This window comes from Saccopteryx leptura, chromosome 12, assembly GCF_036850995.1.
Source record: "Saccopteryx leptura isolate mSacLep1 chromosome 12, mSacLep1_pri_phased_curated, whole genome shotgun sequence".
NCBI classification, from domain to species: domain Eukaryota; kingdom Metazoa; phylum Chordata; class Mammalia; order Chiroptera; family Emballonuridae; genus Saccopteryx; species Saccopteryx leptura.
Window position 1 is genome coordinate 50,806,841 of NC_089514.1, and position 22,865 is coordinate 50,829,705.

General features: G+C 34.0%; 1 protein-coding gene across 10 annotated transcripts in view; it reads right to left on the reverse strand.

Annotated features, from left to right (window-relative positions):
- Positions 1–22,865, reverse strand: part of CACNA2D1 (calcium voltage-gated channel auxiliary subunit alpha2delta 1) — a 587,655-nt gene that overhangs the window by 261,401 nt on the left and 303,389 nt on the right. For all 10 annotated transcript variants that reach the window (XM_066354417.1, XM_066354423.1, XM_066354420.1 and 7 more), the window contains exon 4: positions 6,280–6,339. In XM_066354417.1, the coding sequence (XP_066210514.1) occupies positions 6,280–6,339 (60 nt within the window). The remainder of the gene's footprint in view (positions 1–6,279; positions 6,340–22,865) is intronic.

The following is a 22,865-nucleotide window of genomic DNA, read 5'->3' on the forward strand; positions in this document are numbered from 1 at the left end:
TACATCTACCTTAATGATGAAAAAAGACTGACAAGACTCTTAAAAGAAAGCAGCAGTAGGCCCTGGCCGGTTGGCTCAGCAGTAGAGCGTCGGCCTGGCGTGCAGGGGACCCGGGTTCAATTCCCGGCCAGGGCACATAGGAGAAGCGCCCATTTGCTTCTCCACCCCCCCCCTCCTTCCTCTCTGTCTCTCTCTTCCCCTCCCGCAGCCAAGGCTCCATTGGAGCAAAGATGGCCTGGGCGCTGGGGGTGGCTCCTTGGCCTCTGCCCCACGCGCTAGAGTGGCTCTGGTTGAGGCAGAGCATCGCCCCCTGGTGGGCAGAGCGTTGCCCCTGGTGGGCGTGCCGGGTGGATCCCGGTCGGGCGCATGCGGGAGTCTGTCTGACTGTCTCTCCCCGTTTCCAGCTTCAGAAAAATACAAAAAAAAAAAAAAGAAAGAAAGAAAGCAGCAGTAAAAAACTGACTGCTTCTATACATAGAAGTGTTGCAAAAAAAAAAAAGTTAAAATATGCAAATTCTTGATTCCAAGAGGGCAATTCGATCAAGGGCAGAAACTAAGAGAAACTAGTAGATTATCTTGATGATCTATTAAATTTATTCACTTATATATTGAGTAAGAACACTTTATTTTTACTCCTCAAATTTTAAGCACTAACAATTCAGCCTCTCCATATCCAGAACCTATGCCAAATTATAATTTAGAATAGCATTTTATCTTTATACATTATAACCAAAATAAATGAAGTATGTTTTTATGGTTCACATATTTACAATTGTTTGTGCTGCAATCAACAGAAGTAATGCAATTCCATAAAATGCACAGAACAGATAAAATAATAAATACATAATGCCAGTGCCTGTTTATTTAACTCATATAAACAGAAAATTATAAATATCACTACTTTTAAAACAACATTTCATAATGCAGTTTGGGAAAAGTATACTAAAATAGGTTTACAGTTGTTCACACGGAAAAAGATAAACATGCCATGATAATTACAATAACTTTATTAACTCTGTGTTTGGCATACTCACAACTATAAACTTATTTTTGCCCACCCCTGTATATACAATTAAAGCTAAATTAACACTAACTGTTCCTGATTGACATTCAATAACATTCAGCTTCGCCAGAAACATTTTCACCTTCTAATATAGTCTTTCTGTAAAGATAAAGCTAAAAACAGCTCCTCAAATGTTTTAATTACTGGCCAATTTCTAGATGTCTGTACTAAGCCTGCACAGTAATAAGCTGGTGCTAATAACCCATACGTAAAGATCCTACTTATTAAAATACAAATCAGGCACCCCTTATGTTTATACATGTGTAAGTACATTTAATATTGCAGGCTTAGTTGGAAAGAAAACCGCTGTAGTTAACCAACCATTGCGATGCAGTCAAATTAGATTTCAAATGCAATTTGAAAAGATCAGTTCTGTAGAAATAATAGCGATTATTTCATGTGGAACAATTAGTTTCCCAAGCTCTTTTTCCCTTCTCCCACCTGCCTCCCCCCAAAATAATTTTTCCCTTGTAAGGGACACAAAATGTCACCTTTAACACCGGTAATTTCTATGGAGACCTGAAAGACAGCTGGCAGACATAGCTTATTTACAAATATTGGTTTGAACTCGTAAACGCATGACTGCATAAATCTTAATCCATTTAGAATGTATGCCCTTTGTTCCCTCAATTGTGCATTCAGTTGGGAATTGAGCTGATGGAGAGTGTGAATTACATGGTGGCTTTCTTGTTGCCAGCATGTTGGTAGTTTGCCTTTTGTTCTTGTTGTTCATGAGACTTCTCTACACTACACAGGGAATGTTAATCAACATTTTGCCTAAGTAATATTAATAAAACTTGCCTACTTATACTTGAGGGAAGAATCAGAATATTATATTTCTTTTTGAAATGTTAATGTATCTCTTAGGAAATTATTGCTGCCTTCTAAATCATTTAAGTTTTAAATTATTAAAGGATGGCATTAAAGAAATATTACACTGATCCAAATAGTTAAATACTTCAAAAGATAAAAGTCTTATAAAGTTCAAACAGAGGATGTTGGGAAAATAAGTTTGTAATATTTGTGTTATTTGATTTTGCTCACTTTTATTGTTAAAAATGGCCACTGCCCACATGAAACAGCTAATTACCTTCCTGCTTGGGAAGGGGCTTCTTTATGCTAATGTGTGCTGGAGGAGGGGTTTTCACATCAAAAAGTTTTAAGAAGAAGGAGAAAGGAGAGGTAGGAGTCCATGTTGTTGAAGAGAAAGTAGCCAAGATGTTGGGGTGCTGAAGGAGACGCCAGTTTGTGCAGAGAGGAGAAGGCGTGCAGATGGGGAACAGAGCTGACTGAACTGGTGGGGCTTTTGATTCTAGGAAAACCTGGATGTGTCCGTAGCTTTGTGAGCTCTGAGTGAGTGGGTTTTGGAGCCCTATGTGTTTGTGTTTACTTGCCAGCCGGTTGCGAGGCTAGAATAAAAGGAATGGCCCACCAGTGTTCAGCTCTGCTGTTTCTCTACCATCTGTCTGAATCTAATGGTCACCTGCATGTGCCTGGCTGTGTTGGCCCCAACTACTGGACCTACAGAGGATCTTTTTAGATATGGTGGCATTTAACTTCAAATTAAACATCTCTAAGTGTTTAGTTAAGATACTGATAAAATCTGTAATTGTTTTGTGTGTTCTCAGAAAATAAGGAATACTGAGGTCGCCGGTTCAAGGTCCTGGGCTTGCCTGGTCAAAGCACACACGAGAAGTAACTACTGGTTGCTTCCTGCTTCTCCCTTTCTTTTCTCTCTCTCTCTCTCTCTCTCTCTCTCTCTCTCTCTCTCTCTCTCCTCTGTCTAAAAATCAATAAATAAAAAATCTTAAAAGAAAAAAAGAATTAAAGATGCAATAATTACTGCTTCCTGTCTTCTGTTCTTAAATTATGTGTATCTATATTGTGTATTTATTTCTAAAAAAAATAAATTAATTGAAGAAATATATTCCAGGTTGACAATTCATCCACTGTGCCATTACAGGTCAAACAATGGTGATGATTTTTAATTTCCAAACACAGCCATGCATAAATTTTCATTTGATTTGTATAAATGACCTTGAAGGAGTTGCTTAGCTTTACTATATATGAACTGAAGCATCATCTAGTTTATCAACAACAAAAAGAAAAAAGGGGGAAAGGGTGTCATGTTTTTATACTATTTACTTATTTGAGTCTGAAGGTTAGGCAATCTTTATTCAGGTCCTATTCTTTAAATACAAAAGCACCACTATCTGACTGTTCTATCATCTATGGTATTTCAAAGGGAAGGGTTATTGTAAAGACTTTATGTATGACTGACATGGTAAGAGATGGAAAATATCAATCCTCAGTGTGCACACTGTAACAGATATGAGTCCCCTGAATATCATTCAGTTCTTCAAGAAGGACTCAGGAAAGGAATTGACAGGGCTCTAAAGTAGCCTAATTTGTTTTTCCTTTAACAGTCTTGTTTTAATGTCAATCAATATGTTCATATGTTCTAAATAAATTGTGAAGTAATCTAGGGGAAAATTAAAAACAGAATTTGTTCAAGAATTCTTCCACAGTGTGTCTACTATTTGCTAAGAACTCTTAACATTTACTAGCTAAACAATTTATTTTCTATTTTACCATATAAGACTTAGCAATAGCTTTTATTCCATTATGGGAATAATTTGTCCTCTTGCATAGATTTTCCTAGCAGTGCTTCTGTTTGGATATAGACACTGATGAAGTAGATAACAGGCTTTATATTTCGAGGCAATTTTTTCCATATTTTGACATCTGACAAGAATACAGCTTCAAATTGGTGGAGCATAGTTTAATTGGCTTCTTTTTTCCTTTCATAGCAATACATAAATTACAGAGTGTCTTACAAATAATGATGAGTCAATAAAATATAGTCACATAGCTAACACATATTGCAAGCTTTTGTAACATCTACCATGGTCATTCGTTACTTCTATAAGGAGAAATAAATCATTGCTGAAATGTTAATTTAGTGTTAATCAGCTTGATATCAAAGAGTTTATAATATATCTTGGAAAAAAACCTTTACATTCATAAAGCAGTAACAAAATAATTGAATGAAACAACAATGATGATATGATAGGAATTACTACATTCCGACTTGCCGAATTTTCTTTCACCACATCATTCCTTAGAGAACTAGGAAAAGACATACAACTAACAACGACTTTGTGAACTGTTATCAAATTCTTTTAATCCCAAAAAAGCTTTTTTGAAAGCAATGGAATCTATATATAAAGGAAGCAGATCTGGATAAACTAGATTTTTGGATTCTAAGAATTATTTGTGATTTAAACTAAAACAGAACCAATTATAATACACCAATTCTAGGCAGAATATATGTTCTAGATTCATACCTATTATGCCTTACACTGGATTTTACTATAACACATAATTTGGGGGAAAAGATTAGTTAATCAAAAAGATACTTATTTAGATAAATTAGTTTGGCTGCTTTTTTGCCTATTCAAGAAAGAAAAATATTCACGTTTCCTTTTATTTAAAAGTAACAAACTACATTGTAAAATCTTCATTGAATAAGCTTACAGTTTGCCATCAATATTCAAAAAGACTATCTTTTTAATTTAAAAACCAATTTTTTCTTTATATATTACAGATGACAAATTCATCTTTTTAAACCTTCTATGACAAACAGTTGTGAATCAAGCCAGTATTTACATGATACTAATATATCCAGCAATATGATTAATATATGGAAAGAATCAAACCACCAGTAGTCTAATAGTCTCCACTTAGTAGACTATGAGTTTAAGAAATATTAATTTATAGAAAACACAGCAAAAATTAATAATATCAGATGTGTCAAGCAGAGAGTAAATAAATATCATTTAGTGTATTTTCCTTTCTTATATAATATAATCATATAAACATAAAATAAAAGTTCTAATTACTGAACCTCAATTTATTATTCTGTTGAAACACAACTTTCAAAACTTTCAAATTTGAGACTTTAGTTTTGCAAAACTTTCAAAGACAATTAAACAGTACAATCAACTTGTCACTCATACTCTATTTTTATTTTATTCCTCAAAATAAATTTCCTACAATTTTCTTTTATTAGAAACTAAAAAAAAATCAATAAGTAAAAAATTGAAATATATAACAAAAATACTTAAAATGACTCTTAAAAACAGAATTTTTCACTTTGTCCCTTGGCTGTAAAAAGTTAGATAAACAAATGATGATTGATGATAGATTGATAGATGATAGATAGGCAAAAAATAGACTTCATCATAAGAATAATTTCTGCTGTTTATATAATTAGCACAATGATTCTTGGGGTACAAAATTAGTTTATTAAAAACAATACATAGCCCTGGCCGGTTGACTCAGTGGTAGAGCATCGGCCTGGTGTGCAGGAGTCCGGGGTTTGATTCCCGGCCAGGGCACACAGGAGAAGCGCCCATCTGCTTCTCCACCCCTCCCCTTCTCCTTCCTCTCTCTCTCTCTTCCCCTCCCGCAGCCAAGGCTCCATTGGAGCAAAGTTTGCCTGGGCGCTGAGGATGGCTCTATGGCCTCTGCCTCAGGCACTAGAAAGGCTCTGGTTGCAGCAGAGGGGCGCCCCAGATGGGCAGAGCATCGCCCCCTGGTGGGCGTGCCAGGTGGATCCTGGTCGGGCACATGCGGGAGTCTGTCTGTCTGCCTCCCCGTTTCCAACTTCAGAAAAATACAAAAAAAAAAAAAATACATAGAAAAGTTAATAGCGGTCAGCATTCCCAAAAGTAGGCCATAGTAGATGAAAGATTACTTCTAGCTAAAGAGGATCAAATTAAATTTTAAGAGGTTTAATATATTTATTCTCACTTTAATCACATTGCCCACTATTCAGGTATTATAATATGCATGTCACCTCTCATAAACTCAGTTTTTAAATGCAAATTGTTTTCAACTAGTATATTCATAATATCTACAGAGTTTATTCAGGTATGAGTGTTATTTTTACTGAACTTAATTTTATAAATACCTTTGTGAATGGAAGAATATTCAATGAACTCTTTAAAAAATATATAAAACATAAGAAGGAACATTTTGAATAACTGAATTGGCCTTGATAATCCAAAACAATTTTTTTAAAGAAACAAACTATAGACTTTTTTGGTCATATAACACCATAAGATTCCATCACTACAATGTTTTAATGCAACCATACTATACAGACACAGCACATCATCTATTTACATCAAGTGGAAAAAAGGGGTCCTTACTGCAAAATCCTCCCTCCATTGGTGGGCTGCTTGAACTTTCTCTGCTTCCAAAGCCAGGCGCTGAAAAGAAAACAATACATCTTAGAATTCAAATGACCACATGAATATGTAATTAATTGTTATATAGAGTCACTGGGTTTTCATATCAATTATAAGGACAAAAACACTAAAGCAATACCTTATTTCAAACTCATATATTCTAAATCATTTAATAATCTAACCTACTAAAGTTGATATATAGTATCTATTTACCTTTTAGTGATATAAGTAACATACTATTCTTAATGCCATTAAGTTCATTGGCTCTGTCATCATTGGCAGTACTGTCCTCTTTAAGTGCTTTTTATCAAAGACTAATATTTCAGGTTTTAGAAAAAGCTTTAATCAATAGGGTATATTAATCTTATAGATTATTATTAGTACATACCATTATAGCATACAATTCTTTATAAATAGAAAGGAAATGACATTGAGAAATCAATAAACATGCTAAACACTGTACTACTCACCTTGTTAATAGCATATTTAGCTGTTTGCTTTTTTGTTTTTTACCAAAAGTCACAAAACTGTAATAATTTCCACTTTAGTAAGAACATTCTTAATAGTCCTTTTAGAGACAATCAGTGAATAACAGCCAGCAGTCACAGTCTGCACACATGCAAATGGCTTATTTACCATCATCACTCTTGTATATTAAATGAGTTAGAATATTGTGGATGAACTTATTTTTCCAGGTTGGAGATAAATCATCGAGTGTCAGACTGCTAATACTTTTTGTATATAGATTCTTTTTTTTCCTTCTCTGGTTGTTAGATTTTCCTCTTTGTATTTCCCAGTGTTACTTTTATGTTCTCCACGTAATCAGCTTTAACAAGAAACAGGCACATTGAGTGATTACGGACACAGATATGAAACCAGACTGCCCGGGTTTACATGCCAACCCTGGTACACACCAGCTGTGCAAACTTGGGAAAAGTGAGGTTCCTTCTCCTGTTTTCTCCTGTGAATATTGTGAGAATCTGCCTCCTGGATTCTTTAAGGCACTAAATGAATTATTACATATAAAGTGCTTAGAACACTGCTAGACAGACAGTAAGCCATAGGCATAAAAGCTATCTAACTGTGAGGAGTAATTATGAGTTACTGTGGCCATGTGAGAAAATAGCTCAGTGTGCATGTCTGTGGCCTGCCCCTCACACACAGTTAGAAGAAGTGGCAGAAACAGAACAAGTATAACATCAAATAATGTATAATAAATGTGAATGTATTACATTTATTTATTAAGAAATAAATGACCATGTAGGTTTTTTAAAAGTATAAAGCTCACTGTGGTTCCCTATTTTATGTGTCTAATTTCTCACAATGAACTACGTGTCAGTGTGGCTCTTCCTATGCAAGTCCAGACAACACTGAATAATGGAGACAACCCTTTAGAGCAGGTCTTATATTGGTGTATTGACTTCTGTCCCCTGCTATTTGACGTAGTCTGTTCATTCTTCTAAACTATGATGTGGGTATTATCTATGAATGACTACAAAATATTGCTTAATGGGGATCTCAACTTAAGAGTACCTAAACTGATTAAAAGGAAAATTGTCCCACATGCTTAAATGACAAAGGTTTTGGCTGTCAGCTTCCAGGCAGAAAGGGAGTTATAATAGGAACCAGTAAATGTCAGAAATTGCCCTAGAGAGAATAACCAAGAAAAGACTCTTGATCCCTACAAAAACAAAGAACTAAAGAAAGCAAAGCTAAGAATTTGGCTTTCAGTACTATTGTACCAAATACATTTGGCAACTCAAATTCAATGTGAAAATGCAGCAAAAAGGTGAATAAAATAGCAACTGAAATGGAAATGGACATAGTTTCTTTATAAGAAAACTTCTTATAAAGAATGGGATGATAAAGAAAGAAAACACGGAATGGGAAAATAAACATTGAAGGTATCTTCTAGACAAAATTCAAAGTGTAGGTCTTCATTTTTAACAGGTAATATAAGAACAGTTGAATGTTCATATGTACAGGGCAAATAACAAAAAAAGCATTTTGTGAATTTAAACAAAATATTTAATAAAATATAAATAACTTAAAGATCAAAATATATTAGAACTCTAAAATGCCCTTATGTCTTTGAAAAAAAATTTAAGATTTCTCCTTTCACAACACAGAAGAGGGAAACCATACCAATAAACAAAGCATTCTGGGGCGTACTCAGCCACAGGGACAGACGGTTTCCAAGGCAGGAGCTCAAACTCTATCATGCTGCTCTCTAGGGAGAGCACAAAAAAGTACAATTTAAATAATCTGATCCAGAGTGACATGGCTTACAATGTACTGTATTTCCACATGTATAAGAGACATCCTGTTTCGAAAACTTGGGGGTCTAAAAACTGGGTGCATCTTATACAGTGGTTGTAAATTTTTTTACTTGCATTTTCTGTTTTTTCATGCTTTTTGAGGAGTTGTATAAATTTTATGATGAATAAAACTTGAGTTCAATAACTTTATGTAACTTTTTTTAAATTTTGGGCCCCAAAATTAAGATGCATCTTATACCTGAGATCATCTTATACATGGGGAAATATGATAAATAAAATCCAGGCTTAACAAACTATAATGACGTAATCATCACAGTTTATTTCTAGAAAATAATTAAAGAGGAATGAACAATGGCTAAAAACCGTAAGATAATTCTCCTTGGGGAAGGAGAGTCCAAACCAGCTCTATTTCTAATATATAGTTTTAAACACTAATTTTATGGAGTAAATGTCACCTGTTACAAGATTCAGAAAAAGCTCTAGAGACTTGTAGGTAGAGTTATATACAAGAAAAAAAAGTATATTTTAAAGGATTGGTTTGAAGCTTAAAAGTTGCTAAATTTTAAATCCCTAGCTTGGAAAGCTAAAAAGATGTAGTCATGAAATTTACTACTGTTATCTTCTTTGTTCATTAAAAAATTAACAAAATACATTTAAATCCAACAAATTTCATGATAAAGCATAATACTGAACTTTAGATACTTAAATAGTCAATCTTGGGTACTAAAGAAAATAGTTACTGATGGTGCCCTTTCTTGTGGCAAAAGACCAGCTGATCATGACTTATAGAAAACTGACAAGTCTTCTGGACACTTCAAGTCCCTAATTAACTTCTATTCTAGTCAAGTGACATTTTTCTTTAAAGCCAACAATCGACCATTAAATGCCATGGGCAAATGTGTTAAGACTGATAAAATTCCTTCCTAATCAAATGTGAAAATGTGCTTGGTAGAACATTACTGTTTCTATATTTGTCTATCTAACTGTAGTCTGTAACAGTAATTTTATTTCAGAAAAAAATGGTTTTTTTCTCATTTTATAGTAATAGTATCAATCATGAAAATCACATCAAGTATCAGATAGAAACAGAGAAACCAACTTAACATAAATAACTATGACAGAAAACTGAAACTTAATTCTGCTCATATTAAGATATGCCAGGAAGATTCATTAAATGGCTTTATTATAAATAAAACAGCTTCTGTGTATATAAATATTATATGGGTACAAAATGGTAAGTATATGTACAGTGTTATAGATGTATAATAATATAATAATGTATAAATCCCTGTCTACCTATTGATTTGACACTTAAAACAGAAAAGCATTTTAATGACTTTTTAAAGACTTTTATAAGTTTAACAAAATGGACTTAAACCTAAGTGTTGCACTCCAAAGCTTATACTCATTCCACAAAAAAAATCTTTAGTCTCCATTAAACCCCTCAGAAGTGCTAACATCACTAGCCATCCACAGAATATATGAAGTCAAAGTTCCATCAAAACCAAAAACCTGAAACAGTAGAGAAATATTTCAGGGTAATGGGAAATTTTCCTATAAATTTTTAGAAATTGCTAAAGACTAAAAACAAAAACAGCACAAAAAATTGTATTTCAGTTTGAGAACTTCTTTCCATAGGTCTGTCCTTAAATCCTGAGAGACTATTGCTAATCAGAGAAAAAGCTTTTGAAATGCAGTGATGTGCAGGGGGAAAAAACCACAGAAATAGAGAATGAAGCGGTTTTATCAGATTAGAGAAAGATCAGCTCCCTTGAAGGCCTATTCATTCTCAACCTTCACTTTTGATATTCAGTTCCACCAGCACTGAATTCTATCAGGTGATATGAAAGTCTAATCAAAGCACTAGAATACAGTATATAAAGAAATCGTTTTATCATTTGCCTTAACCATACCTAAATATATTTTCTCTTGAAAAGAGACTATTTTCCAAACATGTAAATTTACTTTCTAGACTATAAGTTAATTACAGATAAAAGATAAAAGAAGTTTTCTGAAATATTTAATTATAAGAAATTTTCTTTTGACATCTTTGAAAAGAAACCTTCAGGATTCATATGACAGTTCAGTTAGACTGCAACTAAATAATAATTTTGATACTCATGTTAATCAAAAATTGACTTAGAAATATCACTCAAAGAAACAACTCTAATTTTAAACAATTTATTTGGTTAGTGTATGTCAAGACTTTCCTTTCTAATAGAGAGGTGGTAGAACTCCACAACAGACTAATCCAAGTAAAATATGCATGTGTTATTTGATTAATGTTCAAATAATTAATACCAATAAGGAATAGTAAATCATTGTATTATAACTATTTTGACAAAATTTTTAGCACTCTAATGAATTTTGCCTCTATTCATACAATGTTCTTAACATAGCAAAGAAATCAGGATAATAAATTGCATCCTCTAACAATATTTATTGAAAAGAGCAGATTTAGGTGAATAACAGACTTGTATGCTTTGAAAAAAAAAAACATATGGACATAAACAATAATTTTGGAGGTATAGTATAATCAGCATGCACTTCAAATCCAGACAGATGTGCCTGACCTGTGGTGGCACAGTGGGTGGAGAATCTACCTGGAACGCTGAGGTCGCCGGTTCAAAACCCTGGGCTTGCCCAATCAAAGCACATACAAGAAACAACTACTATGAGTTGATGCTTCCTGCTCTACCCCCACCTCCTTTCTCTCTCTCTCTCCCCTCTCTAAAAGAATCAATAAATAAAATTAAAAAAGAAAAAGAAAAAAACACATACATTAAAATAAAAAAAAGACAGATCTGGTTTCCAATTCTGGTGCTTCCATTCACTAAGCATGATATTTTAGGCAACAAACTTAACATTTTTTAGCATCTAATAATAATAAGTACTTTATTTATTTTGTATTTGGTATGCTAAATATCTAGTCCATGATAAACTCAATAAAGTTTTACTTCCATTTGAGTCTTACAAATGTAACTTCATAGAATAGGCTATGTTAAAATTATAATCACTAATGACCATTTCAACATGTACTTATTTAAGTGAAACAAATGAAGACATCTTAATGGTCCCTATATGTTAACTGTATGTTGCCCAACAGAAAAGCTCATGTATATAGGCCCATATGGTGCTTCCAAAGCATATCCAATTCAGGGACTGTGAGTTAAATATAGCAGTTAATAATACGAGTTCAATTCTACATTTTATTTTAACTATAAATAAAATGAGGAAAGAGAGCAGATCTTATGGAATATGAAAATAGTGAACAGTATAGAAAGAAATAGTCTGGCTTCTAGGAACCAGAATTTGTCTTTACTTTTCATATTTGCTTTAGTAACTGTTTATGAACAAAATAATATATTATAAACAACCTTGAAGCTTACCTTATTTACCTTCTTTAACCAGTTTCTCTACCCATAGCAATCACTATAATAAATTAGTCCATATTCTTTGTTGTTGTTTGACATGTATTTTTTAAGAATGTAAATATTATATGATGATGATATGCTGATTTTTCTAATAGGTTGCTTGGAGGTTGATTGCCAAAGAGAAACTCCATCAGATTTATGGTGGGGCACATGGATAGGAGACACACATCATCCCTGCCAAGTAATGGTTTAGATTGAACAAGAGAATCAATTAATGTCAGAGAATTTTGAGAAATGGTTTGCTCAGGGTTTTGGAAAGTGAAGATAAGTTGCCTATAGCAGGGAAGAATCCTTAAGGAAACAAGCTGAAGCCATCTCTCAAACCATTTTCTAGCACCACAACTTTATGTGTTTATTTGCATCTTTATCATCAGAACATAGCAACAGGCTTTATTTGTCAATAGTCTTATCTATATTTCCTCTCCATTCAGAGACTATCATTCTCTCTGCACAGAAATTACTTGTGTGGCTTGAAAGATGCTAAATAAACACTTAAGCAAGGTAACTTATCCAAAGATATTTCAAACCCCTCTCACTATACTGTATGGGCTAGCAAGCCCACTCTTACAGAGATGACTAACTGCTGTTATCATGTTTACTTATGCTTGCCTAAAATACACCTTTGCAAACTTCCTGCTTTTGTTTAATAACATGAAACACGAGCACATAATTACAATCATTAAATTTCTTTTTTTCAAATTCACTTTTGTTTTTCCAGCAGGGCAATCCCAAGTTGAGTCTGATACACACACACACACACACACACATTTTTAATAAATTCTATTTTAATTTAGAAAAATATTCTGCAATGACTTGAGAAATTCTACAAAATCCTGATAAATAATTTAGCACCAGCCTATCTGAGTTTATTGAGGAGAAAAAGAGGAGTTTGTCTTCTTGACTACTGTTTCTTAAGGGAAACAGGACAGGCTATATAATACATAATTTTTAATATATATATATTGATTAAAATTATTTATAAATTAACTCTCCAACTAGAATAAAGTATATAATTTTATTATTTATGTCAATTCAAATATTTTAACACCTTGTATATACTAGAATTATGACATAAGAAGAGAATAATAAAAATAGTAAAAGATTGATTTGTTATTATATTAATCTAAATCACATATACATTTTACAAGTGCATGAGGTGCAATGTAAGGCTACAAATTAATTCTTTTTTATAGCCCATAATTTTCTTGTAATTCATTTTATTCCAGGTTATATGAAATAATAATTTCATATTATAACCACTATTCTTCCTTCTACTGCAAGCTTTAAGAAAGTATAATGTATGCAAAACATATAAATAAAAGTTGTTAAAATTAAGCCCGTCATCATTTATTCTTTTATTTGTAGCCCAGTGAAAAATAAATCTTTTGGAATATGGGTGCTGGACCGTGTTGTTTAGATTTCAGCTTTGGATCTGCCATATTCAGAAAATGCTTTTGAAATTAATCACAAAGCTTCAAGTATAATCTTCAGAGATGTAATTAGCTCCAAATAAATTGGCAGTCTTGGAATACAGAAGCCAGGATAAAGATGTCATCTGGTAAGAACAGTAAAATTCCTTTTAGCAATAGTGAATGTAAATAATATATAACTGTGACTATTATTTCCTCTTTTTTTTTTGCCTTTACAGCACAAAACAAAATAAAAGATTCAAATGAATATAACTTCCACATCAGCTTTACATTTTGACAACTCTAAAGAATCCATCTGATAAGCTTCTTCAATATACCAAGACTTCATATGAACCCACTTAACCCCACCTCTTTCCAAAAACTCTGATTCTATACCTGCGGTCATTCCCAGGAATCTAGATGTTTAATATAGTATACCTTTTTCTTAGACTAAACTTGGAAACTGCTCTTCCAGAGAGCAACATTTTTGCTGTATTTCACGTAAGGATTTAATTATTCTTTGAGAAGCACTGTCTGAGTAGGACCATAATTTCATTAAAGTCAACAGAAATGACTTACTGTCTTTTACTAGAGCCATATCCTTACACTATCATGACACCCATTATGCTGTACTCAATTCTCTCCCTCTCTCTGTCTCTCTCTCTTTCTCTCAATAAAACACTAAATGTGGTTCCTTAGGTACAGGAAGCAGTTATTTCATATCTGTGCACCTCATGTACCTTACACAACATAGCAGACAGCAAGCACTTAATGAATGTGTGCACAAATGTAGAAATACTTCCAAGTAATTTCAAGGTTTTGTCTCAGTTGTATCAAGATTTATAACTAGGTTCTCAAGATCATCATCATCATCATGACAGTTTGAGAGGCCACAAAAGTTGTCTTCATACATATCAAGCATATTGCTAGATTAATAATCACCCTTCAATTCTTGAAAATTGCTGGATTAATTCATCACCACCTGATCCTTAAAATCTAGTAGAATTTGGCTGGGTATATCACAGGGATTTAAACTAATCTGTGTTAATCCCGCTCTGAGATTCTAGAATTAATTTATAACCAGTTGCCTTGTTCTCTAAGTTGTTGAATACTAAAGTAGACTCAGAAACTCAAAAAAGTATCAGTGTGGAGAAGAAAGAGAATTTAACAGTGGAGAAGAGAAATTTAAAAAAGGACAATTCATAAAACTAGTCTATCCCTTAATCCTATTAATAACTGACTCTAGGGTCCCACAGAGTTAAAGTACATCGGACATCTCTTCAGCTGAGAACTGAATTCTGCTGACCATGTCATGCTCATTCCTTCAATTATCTGCCAACCAACAAACTGCCTATAAATATATCAAAACTCAAACCTAAATCATCCTAACTTGGTCATTTTCATTCCTTTGTGACCTCACAATTACACATCTAGCAGTTATTATTCACTGCTGTGAACAACCAAATCAGCATAAGATAGTACAAATAGCTCTCCCAGTTACTAAGTGTGTGATCAGTAGCAAGAAAAATAACACCCTTCTACCTCACTTCTTTTAAATATAAAACAAGGATTTTATAGTGTATATATATCATGTTGTATTGTAAAAGTTAAACAGGATGTATATAAAGTCCTCAGTAAATGGAAGCTACCACATATTAAAAACTGAAGGACATATAATTGATTTAAATAATAAAATTAACGCACTGAAAATCTTAAAATAATTATCGAAAAGAATATTATATACTTTTCCACGGGGAAATAAAAACAGCCATCTTGAATTCTTTCTAGAATAGTTATTGAACAGGAAATACTTTGCTGAAACTACAACATCAGAATTGTTTTGACCATTTTCTCTAAATTAGTCCTACTTCCAATTGCCAGGTCAGGAGACCAATGCTGTGGATCTCACACATTTTGACATGTCACGTGAAGAGTGCCTTTGCTCCTATCTTTTCAAGAACAGCAAACATCCTGGGAAGAAAAAGAGTATGTCTCCCTTCAGATTTATTCGTTGCTCAGGAAAATAAAAGTAATGTGTGAGGCAAAAGTTAGGCAGGTTTGCTGGCAGGCCTCACTTAAAAGATTGGGTTTCTTTGCTGTGGCACTAATTTAGGTGATTCGCATTGTCCACTGTGATACTCTGCATGGCCCCATTGGACTTGAGCACCAGGAGAAGCTGATAGTAACACAGTACAAAGCAGCCTGCTGTGTCAGGATCATAAAGTTCATTTTGTCTGATTCACGGAAGTCTCCTGGAGCTTTGAAACTGTGGTGAGCTAGCGTGTTACCTTGCAAGAAGGGTATAAAATCTCAGATCCTTGATATTTCTTGAAACACCATATCTAGTTCCATCTGCTTTTATCTCTTCCGATACTCACCGTCATTTAAATGATACATTTATTTTGTCTTCAGTTCTTTACTGAGCATGCATTTTGCACCCTGCCTAAATCTTAGTGTCTCTCATCAATCTATGTTTTAACCAAACCTCCCAGTGATTCTAATGTGCTCTGAAGTTTGAGAAGCACTGCTCTAAAATAAAAGGAGTAGCACTGTTAAAGCAGAAGATTTGTATATATTATCTTAATGTCAAGCTCTTGAAGCTGTGCGAAATAAAATAACAAAAGTTGTTCTAAATTTTTATTTTATTTTTTTTAATAAACCTGCTAAATCAGGCACAGCACTGGAGATAAAAAGGTGAAGCAGAAGTCCCCAGCTGTACTGATAACAATACAAAAGTTTAATCATGATTTAGGGTCTTACTCTGATTTTATCGTTTATGAGCTTTGAGCCTGAGACAATTAACTTTAATTTGGAAACTAGAATAATAACAAGAAAAAAATGGTATTTCTCTTTTTTGACAAAATATTTTAAATGGCTGTGTGTGACAGAACACAATATTAAATGTATGTAGAAACTGTGGAAATATTATTGAACCCTCCAAATATGTCCTACAAATAATGAATTAGAATTAATAAAAATGCAATTTAGAATTATCTAAAATTCTCTTTTCTTATTATTTTTCTTCTCTGAGATATATTATTGAAACATACTGCTTTACATCTTATAGTTTTATAATTCTCCTCTTCCTTCTTTTCTCTCTTTCTTGGACACTGGATACTAAGTGGGCTTAATATCCTGTATCCGACTCACTTAGTTCTTACGAACCCACTACTTATGATTTGCAAGAACTAGTGTAAACTTCAGGTTTTATTTTGTTTTTAATATGTTGGTTATTAACTAAAGTACAAAGCACAAAAGTTTATGCAAAGTAGAAGAAATTTTGTTAAAGTTGTTGTGGGACTTATTAAATTATGAAAATGGCATAAACACCCAATTTAATTGAACATGATGCAAACCGACACAATGAAATGATGTAGTGTAACAGATTTAGTACATTTAAAATTAATTTTTAATATCTTCTAATTTTCTGTTTTTAAGGAAAAAGGACAGTAACTCTAAAAGCTTTAATCTTCTTCAACAGAACTGAAGGCAAAAATATAAATAAATATATATGAAAAAAGAACACATTTTGGTGTAATTTATCTTTAGTTTCATATATGTAATTATATCAAAAAATAAAAATAAAATTTAAAAAAAGGATTGGCAGAAAGAGCAGATTAAAAAAAGTCTACCAATTTATGTTGATACCTTACTATGAAAAGTAACTTAAAATGTTTATGCCATCAGTAAAAGATTTTTGCATATAATTTTTCTTCTAGCATTTTACAGTCCCTAAAGTGTTTATCACTTTATGTTCTTATTATAATTCAAGTGTTTTGAAATAGCCTGAGTTACTATCTTTCAAAATGAACTCACCGACAGAAATCCATTACCTTCCACTGCACCAAAGCTGGTCTGTAGACCGATATTAGACCTGGATAGCTACTCCACATAAAATACCAGTATGTGCAAAAACTTCCTAATATTATGTGATCACTAAAGATAAAATTTTCCATCAGCTCATCTGAACATAGTCCTGAAGGTTTTATTTTTATTTTTTCAATTTTTTTTTTTTTTGACAGAGACAGAGAGAGAATCAGAGAGAGGGACAGGTAGGGACAGACAGACAGGAAGGGAGAGAGATGAGAAACACCAATTTTTCATTGCGGCAACCTTAGTTGTCGATTGCTTTCTCACATGTACCTTGATTGGGGGCTTTAGCAGAACAAATGACCCCTTGCTCAAGCCAACAACCTTGGGTTTTATTTTTAATTAAAATTTGTGCAAGGCTTGCTCAAGAAATCAGAAAACCATAAAACACATATTGACTTCAAAAATATGAGGGAGGCCCTGGCCGGTTGGCTCAGTGGTAGAGCGTCGGCCTGGCGTGCCGGAGTCCGGGGTTCGATTCCCGGCCAGGGAACACAGGAGAAGCGCCCATCTGCTTCTCCACCCTTCCCCTTTTCCTTCCTCTCTGTCTCTCTCTTCCCCTCCCACAGCCGAGGTTCCATTGGGGCAAAGATGGCCTGGGCGCTGGGGATGGCTCTGTGGGCCTCCGCCTCAGGCACTAGAATGGCTCCAGTTGCAGCAGAGGGGCGCCCCAGATGGGCAGAGTATCACCCCCTGGTGGGCGTGCCGGGTGGATCCTGGTTGGGCGCATGCGGGAGTCTGTCTGACTGCCTCCCGGTTTCCAGCTTCGGAAAAATGAAAAAAGAAAAAAATATATATATATGGGGGAATTATTTGATTTCTCTGTGAATCTGTTTCTTCATCTATAAAACACAGACAATAGTACCAGTTTCACAGAATATTTAGGGATTAAATAAGATTTTGCAAAACAAAACCGCAGTGACCTTTTTGTCAACGTTAGCTACTACTAATTAAGAAGGAGGAAAAAGAGGACTTCTTTTATCTTATTGAAGGTGTAATCAGACAGGTATACATCATTCCGGTCTACATATACTGCAGTGTGCCCGAGATCCTGTAAAATTATATCTGTTTCAGACAGTTTCCACCTTTTAATTTTCCAGTAATGATTTGCCATCTCTGGTGCCCCTCCTCCACCCACCCTTCCTTTGATCATTATTCTATCAAAGGGGACTTGTTTCTTTTACCGCAGGCTACTCTTTGACTCATAGTAAACTATCATTCCTGCTATGTTATTTTAGATTTTTTTTTTTTTACTTTTAAATAATTTACCTTTGAGTTTAATTAATTCTCACAGGCTGCCAATTTGGTGAGTGGGCCAGCTTTAAGAAAAATTATGATCTTAGACAGTAGGCAAATTTTGTTTTGCTCATTTTACTATGGAAACAATCCCTTTTTTGTTCCGTTTTGTTGATACATTGGGGGTAAATGAATCCATTTGGTAGTGGACACAGGTGTGTACTGTGTGCTCCTCCCCCACTTGTATAATTTTTCCTTCTAGGACTTGGAAATCACTATGATGTAGAAATCAATCAATCAAATTGGTAAAATATGGAATTTTACTAGGTGTTATAAATATCAGAAATATTATCCACTACTAATTTGGAAAAATATATATGCCATTCCTGTGTCTCTCTGTTCTAGAGAATGTCTCTTTTACTATAAAATGTCTAGTAGTTCTTTAGATTTTTTCTTATCTTGAGTAATACTATTAGTTTTCCTTGTCATGTGATTTTTAACAATTTCAGTAAAGAACTTCGAGTAACTGACATTATCAAAATTCCCTTAATTCTTACATTATTTTTAAACAATAATCTCTCAAGTGGAAAGTTCAAGAGGCTTTTTTTCCTTTTTAAGAAAAATTAACATTGTAAGTTCATTATACATGCACATGATATTCATTAAGAATAATGACAGTTAAAATGTGTGTAGCTTTTTATAATTTATAAAACTTTTTAAAGATGGTGTCTTGGGGCCTGACCTGTGGTGGCGCAGTGGGATAAAGGGTTGACCTGGAACACTGAGGTTGCCGGTTCGAAACCTTGGGCTTTCCTGGTCAAGGCACATATGGGAGTTGATGCTTCCTGCTCCTCCCCCTTCTCTCTCTCTCTCTCTCTCTCTAAAAATCAATAAATAAAATATTAAAAAAAAAAAAAAGATGGTGTCTTGGTTGATCATCTGTGTATTATTTATAATGAGATATAAATAACAACAAAGGTTGATATTTTTCACTATTTATTCTTTGCCAAGCATCTCACAGAAATCATTCTATTTTTCTACCATACTTAGTAGACAGAATCATTAGCTCCAGTTATAGAGGAGTAAACAAATTTTAGAGAACTTGAGTTGTCTTGTTATCTGCTCTCTGAAGTCTGTTTACTTCTCTGCAAATGGAGCTAATGATAGTATCTATAAATTTGTTGGAAAGATCAATGGGATAATTCTTATAAGGTGCTTGACAAAGGGAAAGTGGTGAAAGAGCTGGGTTTTAAATAAGGCTACCTATTCCAGACCTTTGACTCTATCCCACCTGATAAAGAAGTCATACAAATCACTCTCAACATGATATAAGTAGAAGAAAAACTAAGCAAGGAGTAAGGTCTCATTTTCTGTACAGTAGAGAGCAGCTTAGATATGCATCAAACAATGAATTAAGCACTTGAAAAAAGTCTCCTTCAGAATTTACTTGATTATGTATATTTTCTAAATTAGTAACGCCCTTCTACAACTGTTTACTTTTCTCTCCCCATCCCATGGCACACCACTGCTTTGCTGCACCATTCGTAGGCTAAGGCAGTGGTTCTCAAATGTGTACCCTAGAAGATTTCCAGGTGTGCCCTATGGTATTCCAGAGAAATACATGCCTGTTGGGGACCAAAAAACCAACAGGGTTTTTGGGAGTTTAGATTTTGGGGGGACAGAGGTGTGAGGAATTGGCTGTAAGCTGACAGTCTGCCCAACCCCCCACCTCACTTGCCTGATTAGGTTGCAAAAGGCTGTTAAGCTGTGGTGCTGGATTGTTTACACTACCCCCCATGTTCCCCGGAAAGACTGGAGGCAAGTTTCTTCTATCCTTTGTTTGGTGTAAAGTTAAGATGATATGTATGGTGGGGGTTTTCTGCACTCAACACAATTAAAAGTGAAAAGAGAAGAATTCTTCAATGTATTGACTAGGGAATGAGAGTTTGCCTTTCAAATATATGCCCAAACATTGAAGAAATTGCTAGGACACATCAGCCTCATGTTTCTCATAAACACAAGAATGAAAAAACAACACATTTGTGTCGGGACCTGCCGAATTTATTAAATCTTACTAAGAATGTATCTATATATATAAAAAGATAACAGTTTTGTTGTTTTTTTTTTATTTTTTAACCCCTTTTTTTTTTATAAATTTTAAAAAGCATAACTCAAAAAATATAACATAAAATGTTTTTTATGTCAGAATAAATTTAATTTTGTCATATTTATTTCATTTAATTACCATAAAAGCATGCTTGGACTTTATATTTTTTTAATATTTGACTTAATTATTATAACATATTTCTCAGAAATTTGTATATAGTGTGCCTACAATTATTTGTAGGATTTTAAATGTGCCCTAACTTCAAAAAGTTTGAGAACCACTGGGCTAAGGCAACAGGCCAAACCAGAGAAAGAAAGCTGTGTAACTAAAAATTAGATTAGTGTTACTACTGTCAATAAAAAAGAGTATCAACAATGGAACAAAGAATCAGATCGAAGAAACAAAAAATGTCTGGTGGAGTTCCGTCTTCCACCTCAGGAACTGCATTAACTCTCACTCCATCCAGAGAGACCTGCAATATCCCTGACTGAAAAGGCAGGTGACTGGAAGGCTGGGGTTCAGGTTTGCCATCTACAATGAATTCACTGTAGCAAAGTTTGGGAGGGCAAGTGAAATGTTCCGCAGAAATTTACTAGCCCAAGGTATCTAAAAGCTTTCAAGGAAAGAATTTATCCTAAAGAAATGGAAAATAAACACAAGCATATTTGCTGTAAAGAAATAGGCCATATTTGAGAAAGGTGGAAAGGATTTCTAAGTGAAACCTCTTGAATATACCACGAGCCACCCATGCGAGGCTTAGAAATGCTGCGGACCCGAGAGACAGAAGATCATCATCACGTGCAGAGACAGTCTCAGAGAAATATATTTGGGTAAATATGCTTTTTAAAGTTTATTACACCCTGTTTTCATCTCCAGACTGAATAACATATTAGGGCAAAAGAAATAGAATGAAGTATCTTTGAACAGTGGTCATATATATTCATTCATATATAAATATATATGCACATAAATATATATAGAAAGAGAGGAAGAGAGAAAGCAAGTCCTCAAATATTGGTGTTTCATTATAATGTTTAAGAGATTTCATACGAACTTCATTCTTGTATATATTTATTAGCCTATGATATAATGGGTTTCATTATAGGTTGTTTTACTTAAAGTCACAGACCCTATAAATAATATTCAGTAAAGATTTAGTGTATAATATGATGTATCCAAAAAAGATGCACAATAGATTTAGACACAGGTCTGAATTCTAATTTTGGCTCTTCCACTTATTATGTATAATCTCTAAATTGCAGTTTCTTTCCCCATTAAAAAACAGGTAATAAGTCAAATATCTTCACAAGTTTATGATGAAGATTTAAAGTGACAACAAATATATCCCATCCAAGATTTAATCAGTATTAATGAATACTAGATCTCTAAAGTTGTCTTTCCCTTCATTTTAAGGTTGCAAATAACATTAAATGATTTTATAAAATTTATGTATCTAATCTCACAAATATCTAGTTTTAGATAAATATCACCATTATAGTCTGACCAGGTAGTGGTGCAGTGCATATAGCATCGGGCTGGGACGCAGAGGACCCAGGTTTGAAACCCTGAGGTTGCCAGCTTGAGCATGAACTCATGTGGCTTGAGCACAGGCTAACCAGCTTGAGTGCCAGGTAACTGGCTTGAGTGGGGGATCATAGACATGACCCCATGGTCACTAGCTTGAGCCCAAAGGTCACTGGTTTGAAGCCAAGGTCACTGGCTTGAGCCCTAGGTTGCTGGCTAGTGCAAGCAGTCACTCAGTCTGCTGGAGCTTCCTGGTCAAGGCACATATGAGAAAGCAGTCAATGAACAAATAAGGTGCCACAATGAATAATTGATGTTTCTCATCTCTCCCTGTCTGTCCCTATCCATCCCTCTCTGTCTTTCTCTCTCTCTCTCTGTCACACACACAAAACACTATTATAAAATCTGGCATAATAAAAACTATGAATTTGTGAGTACTGAAAAAGAATAGCTAATTTTTAACTGAATGCATATGAAATCTATGTCTTTAATCAATCTCAAAGGCTAAAGGTTAAGCACCATAATAATTAATAAAATAAATACATTTCCAAAAGTATTCCAAAACATAATCTATACATAAATGGGTAAACATAACAAGATAAATAGATATTAATAGTCAAGATTTTGGCCCAGCTGGTTGGCTCAGTGGTAGAGCCTTGGTCTAGTGTATGGATGTCCTGGGTTCAAT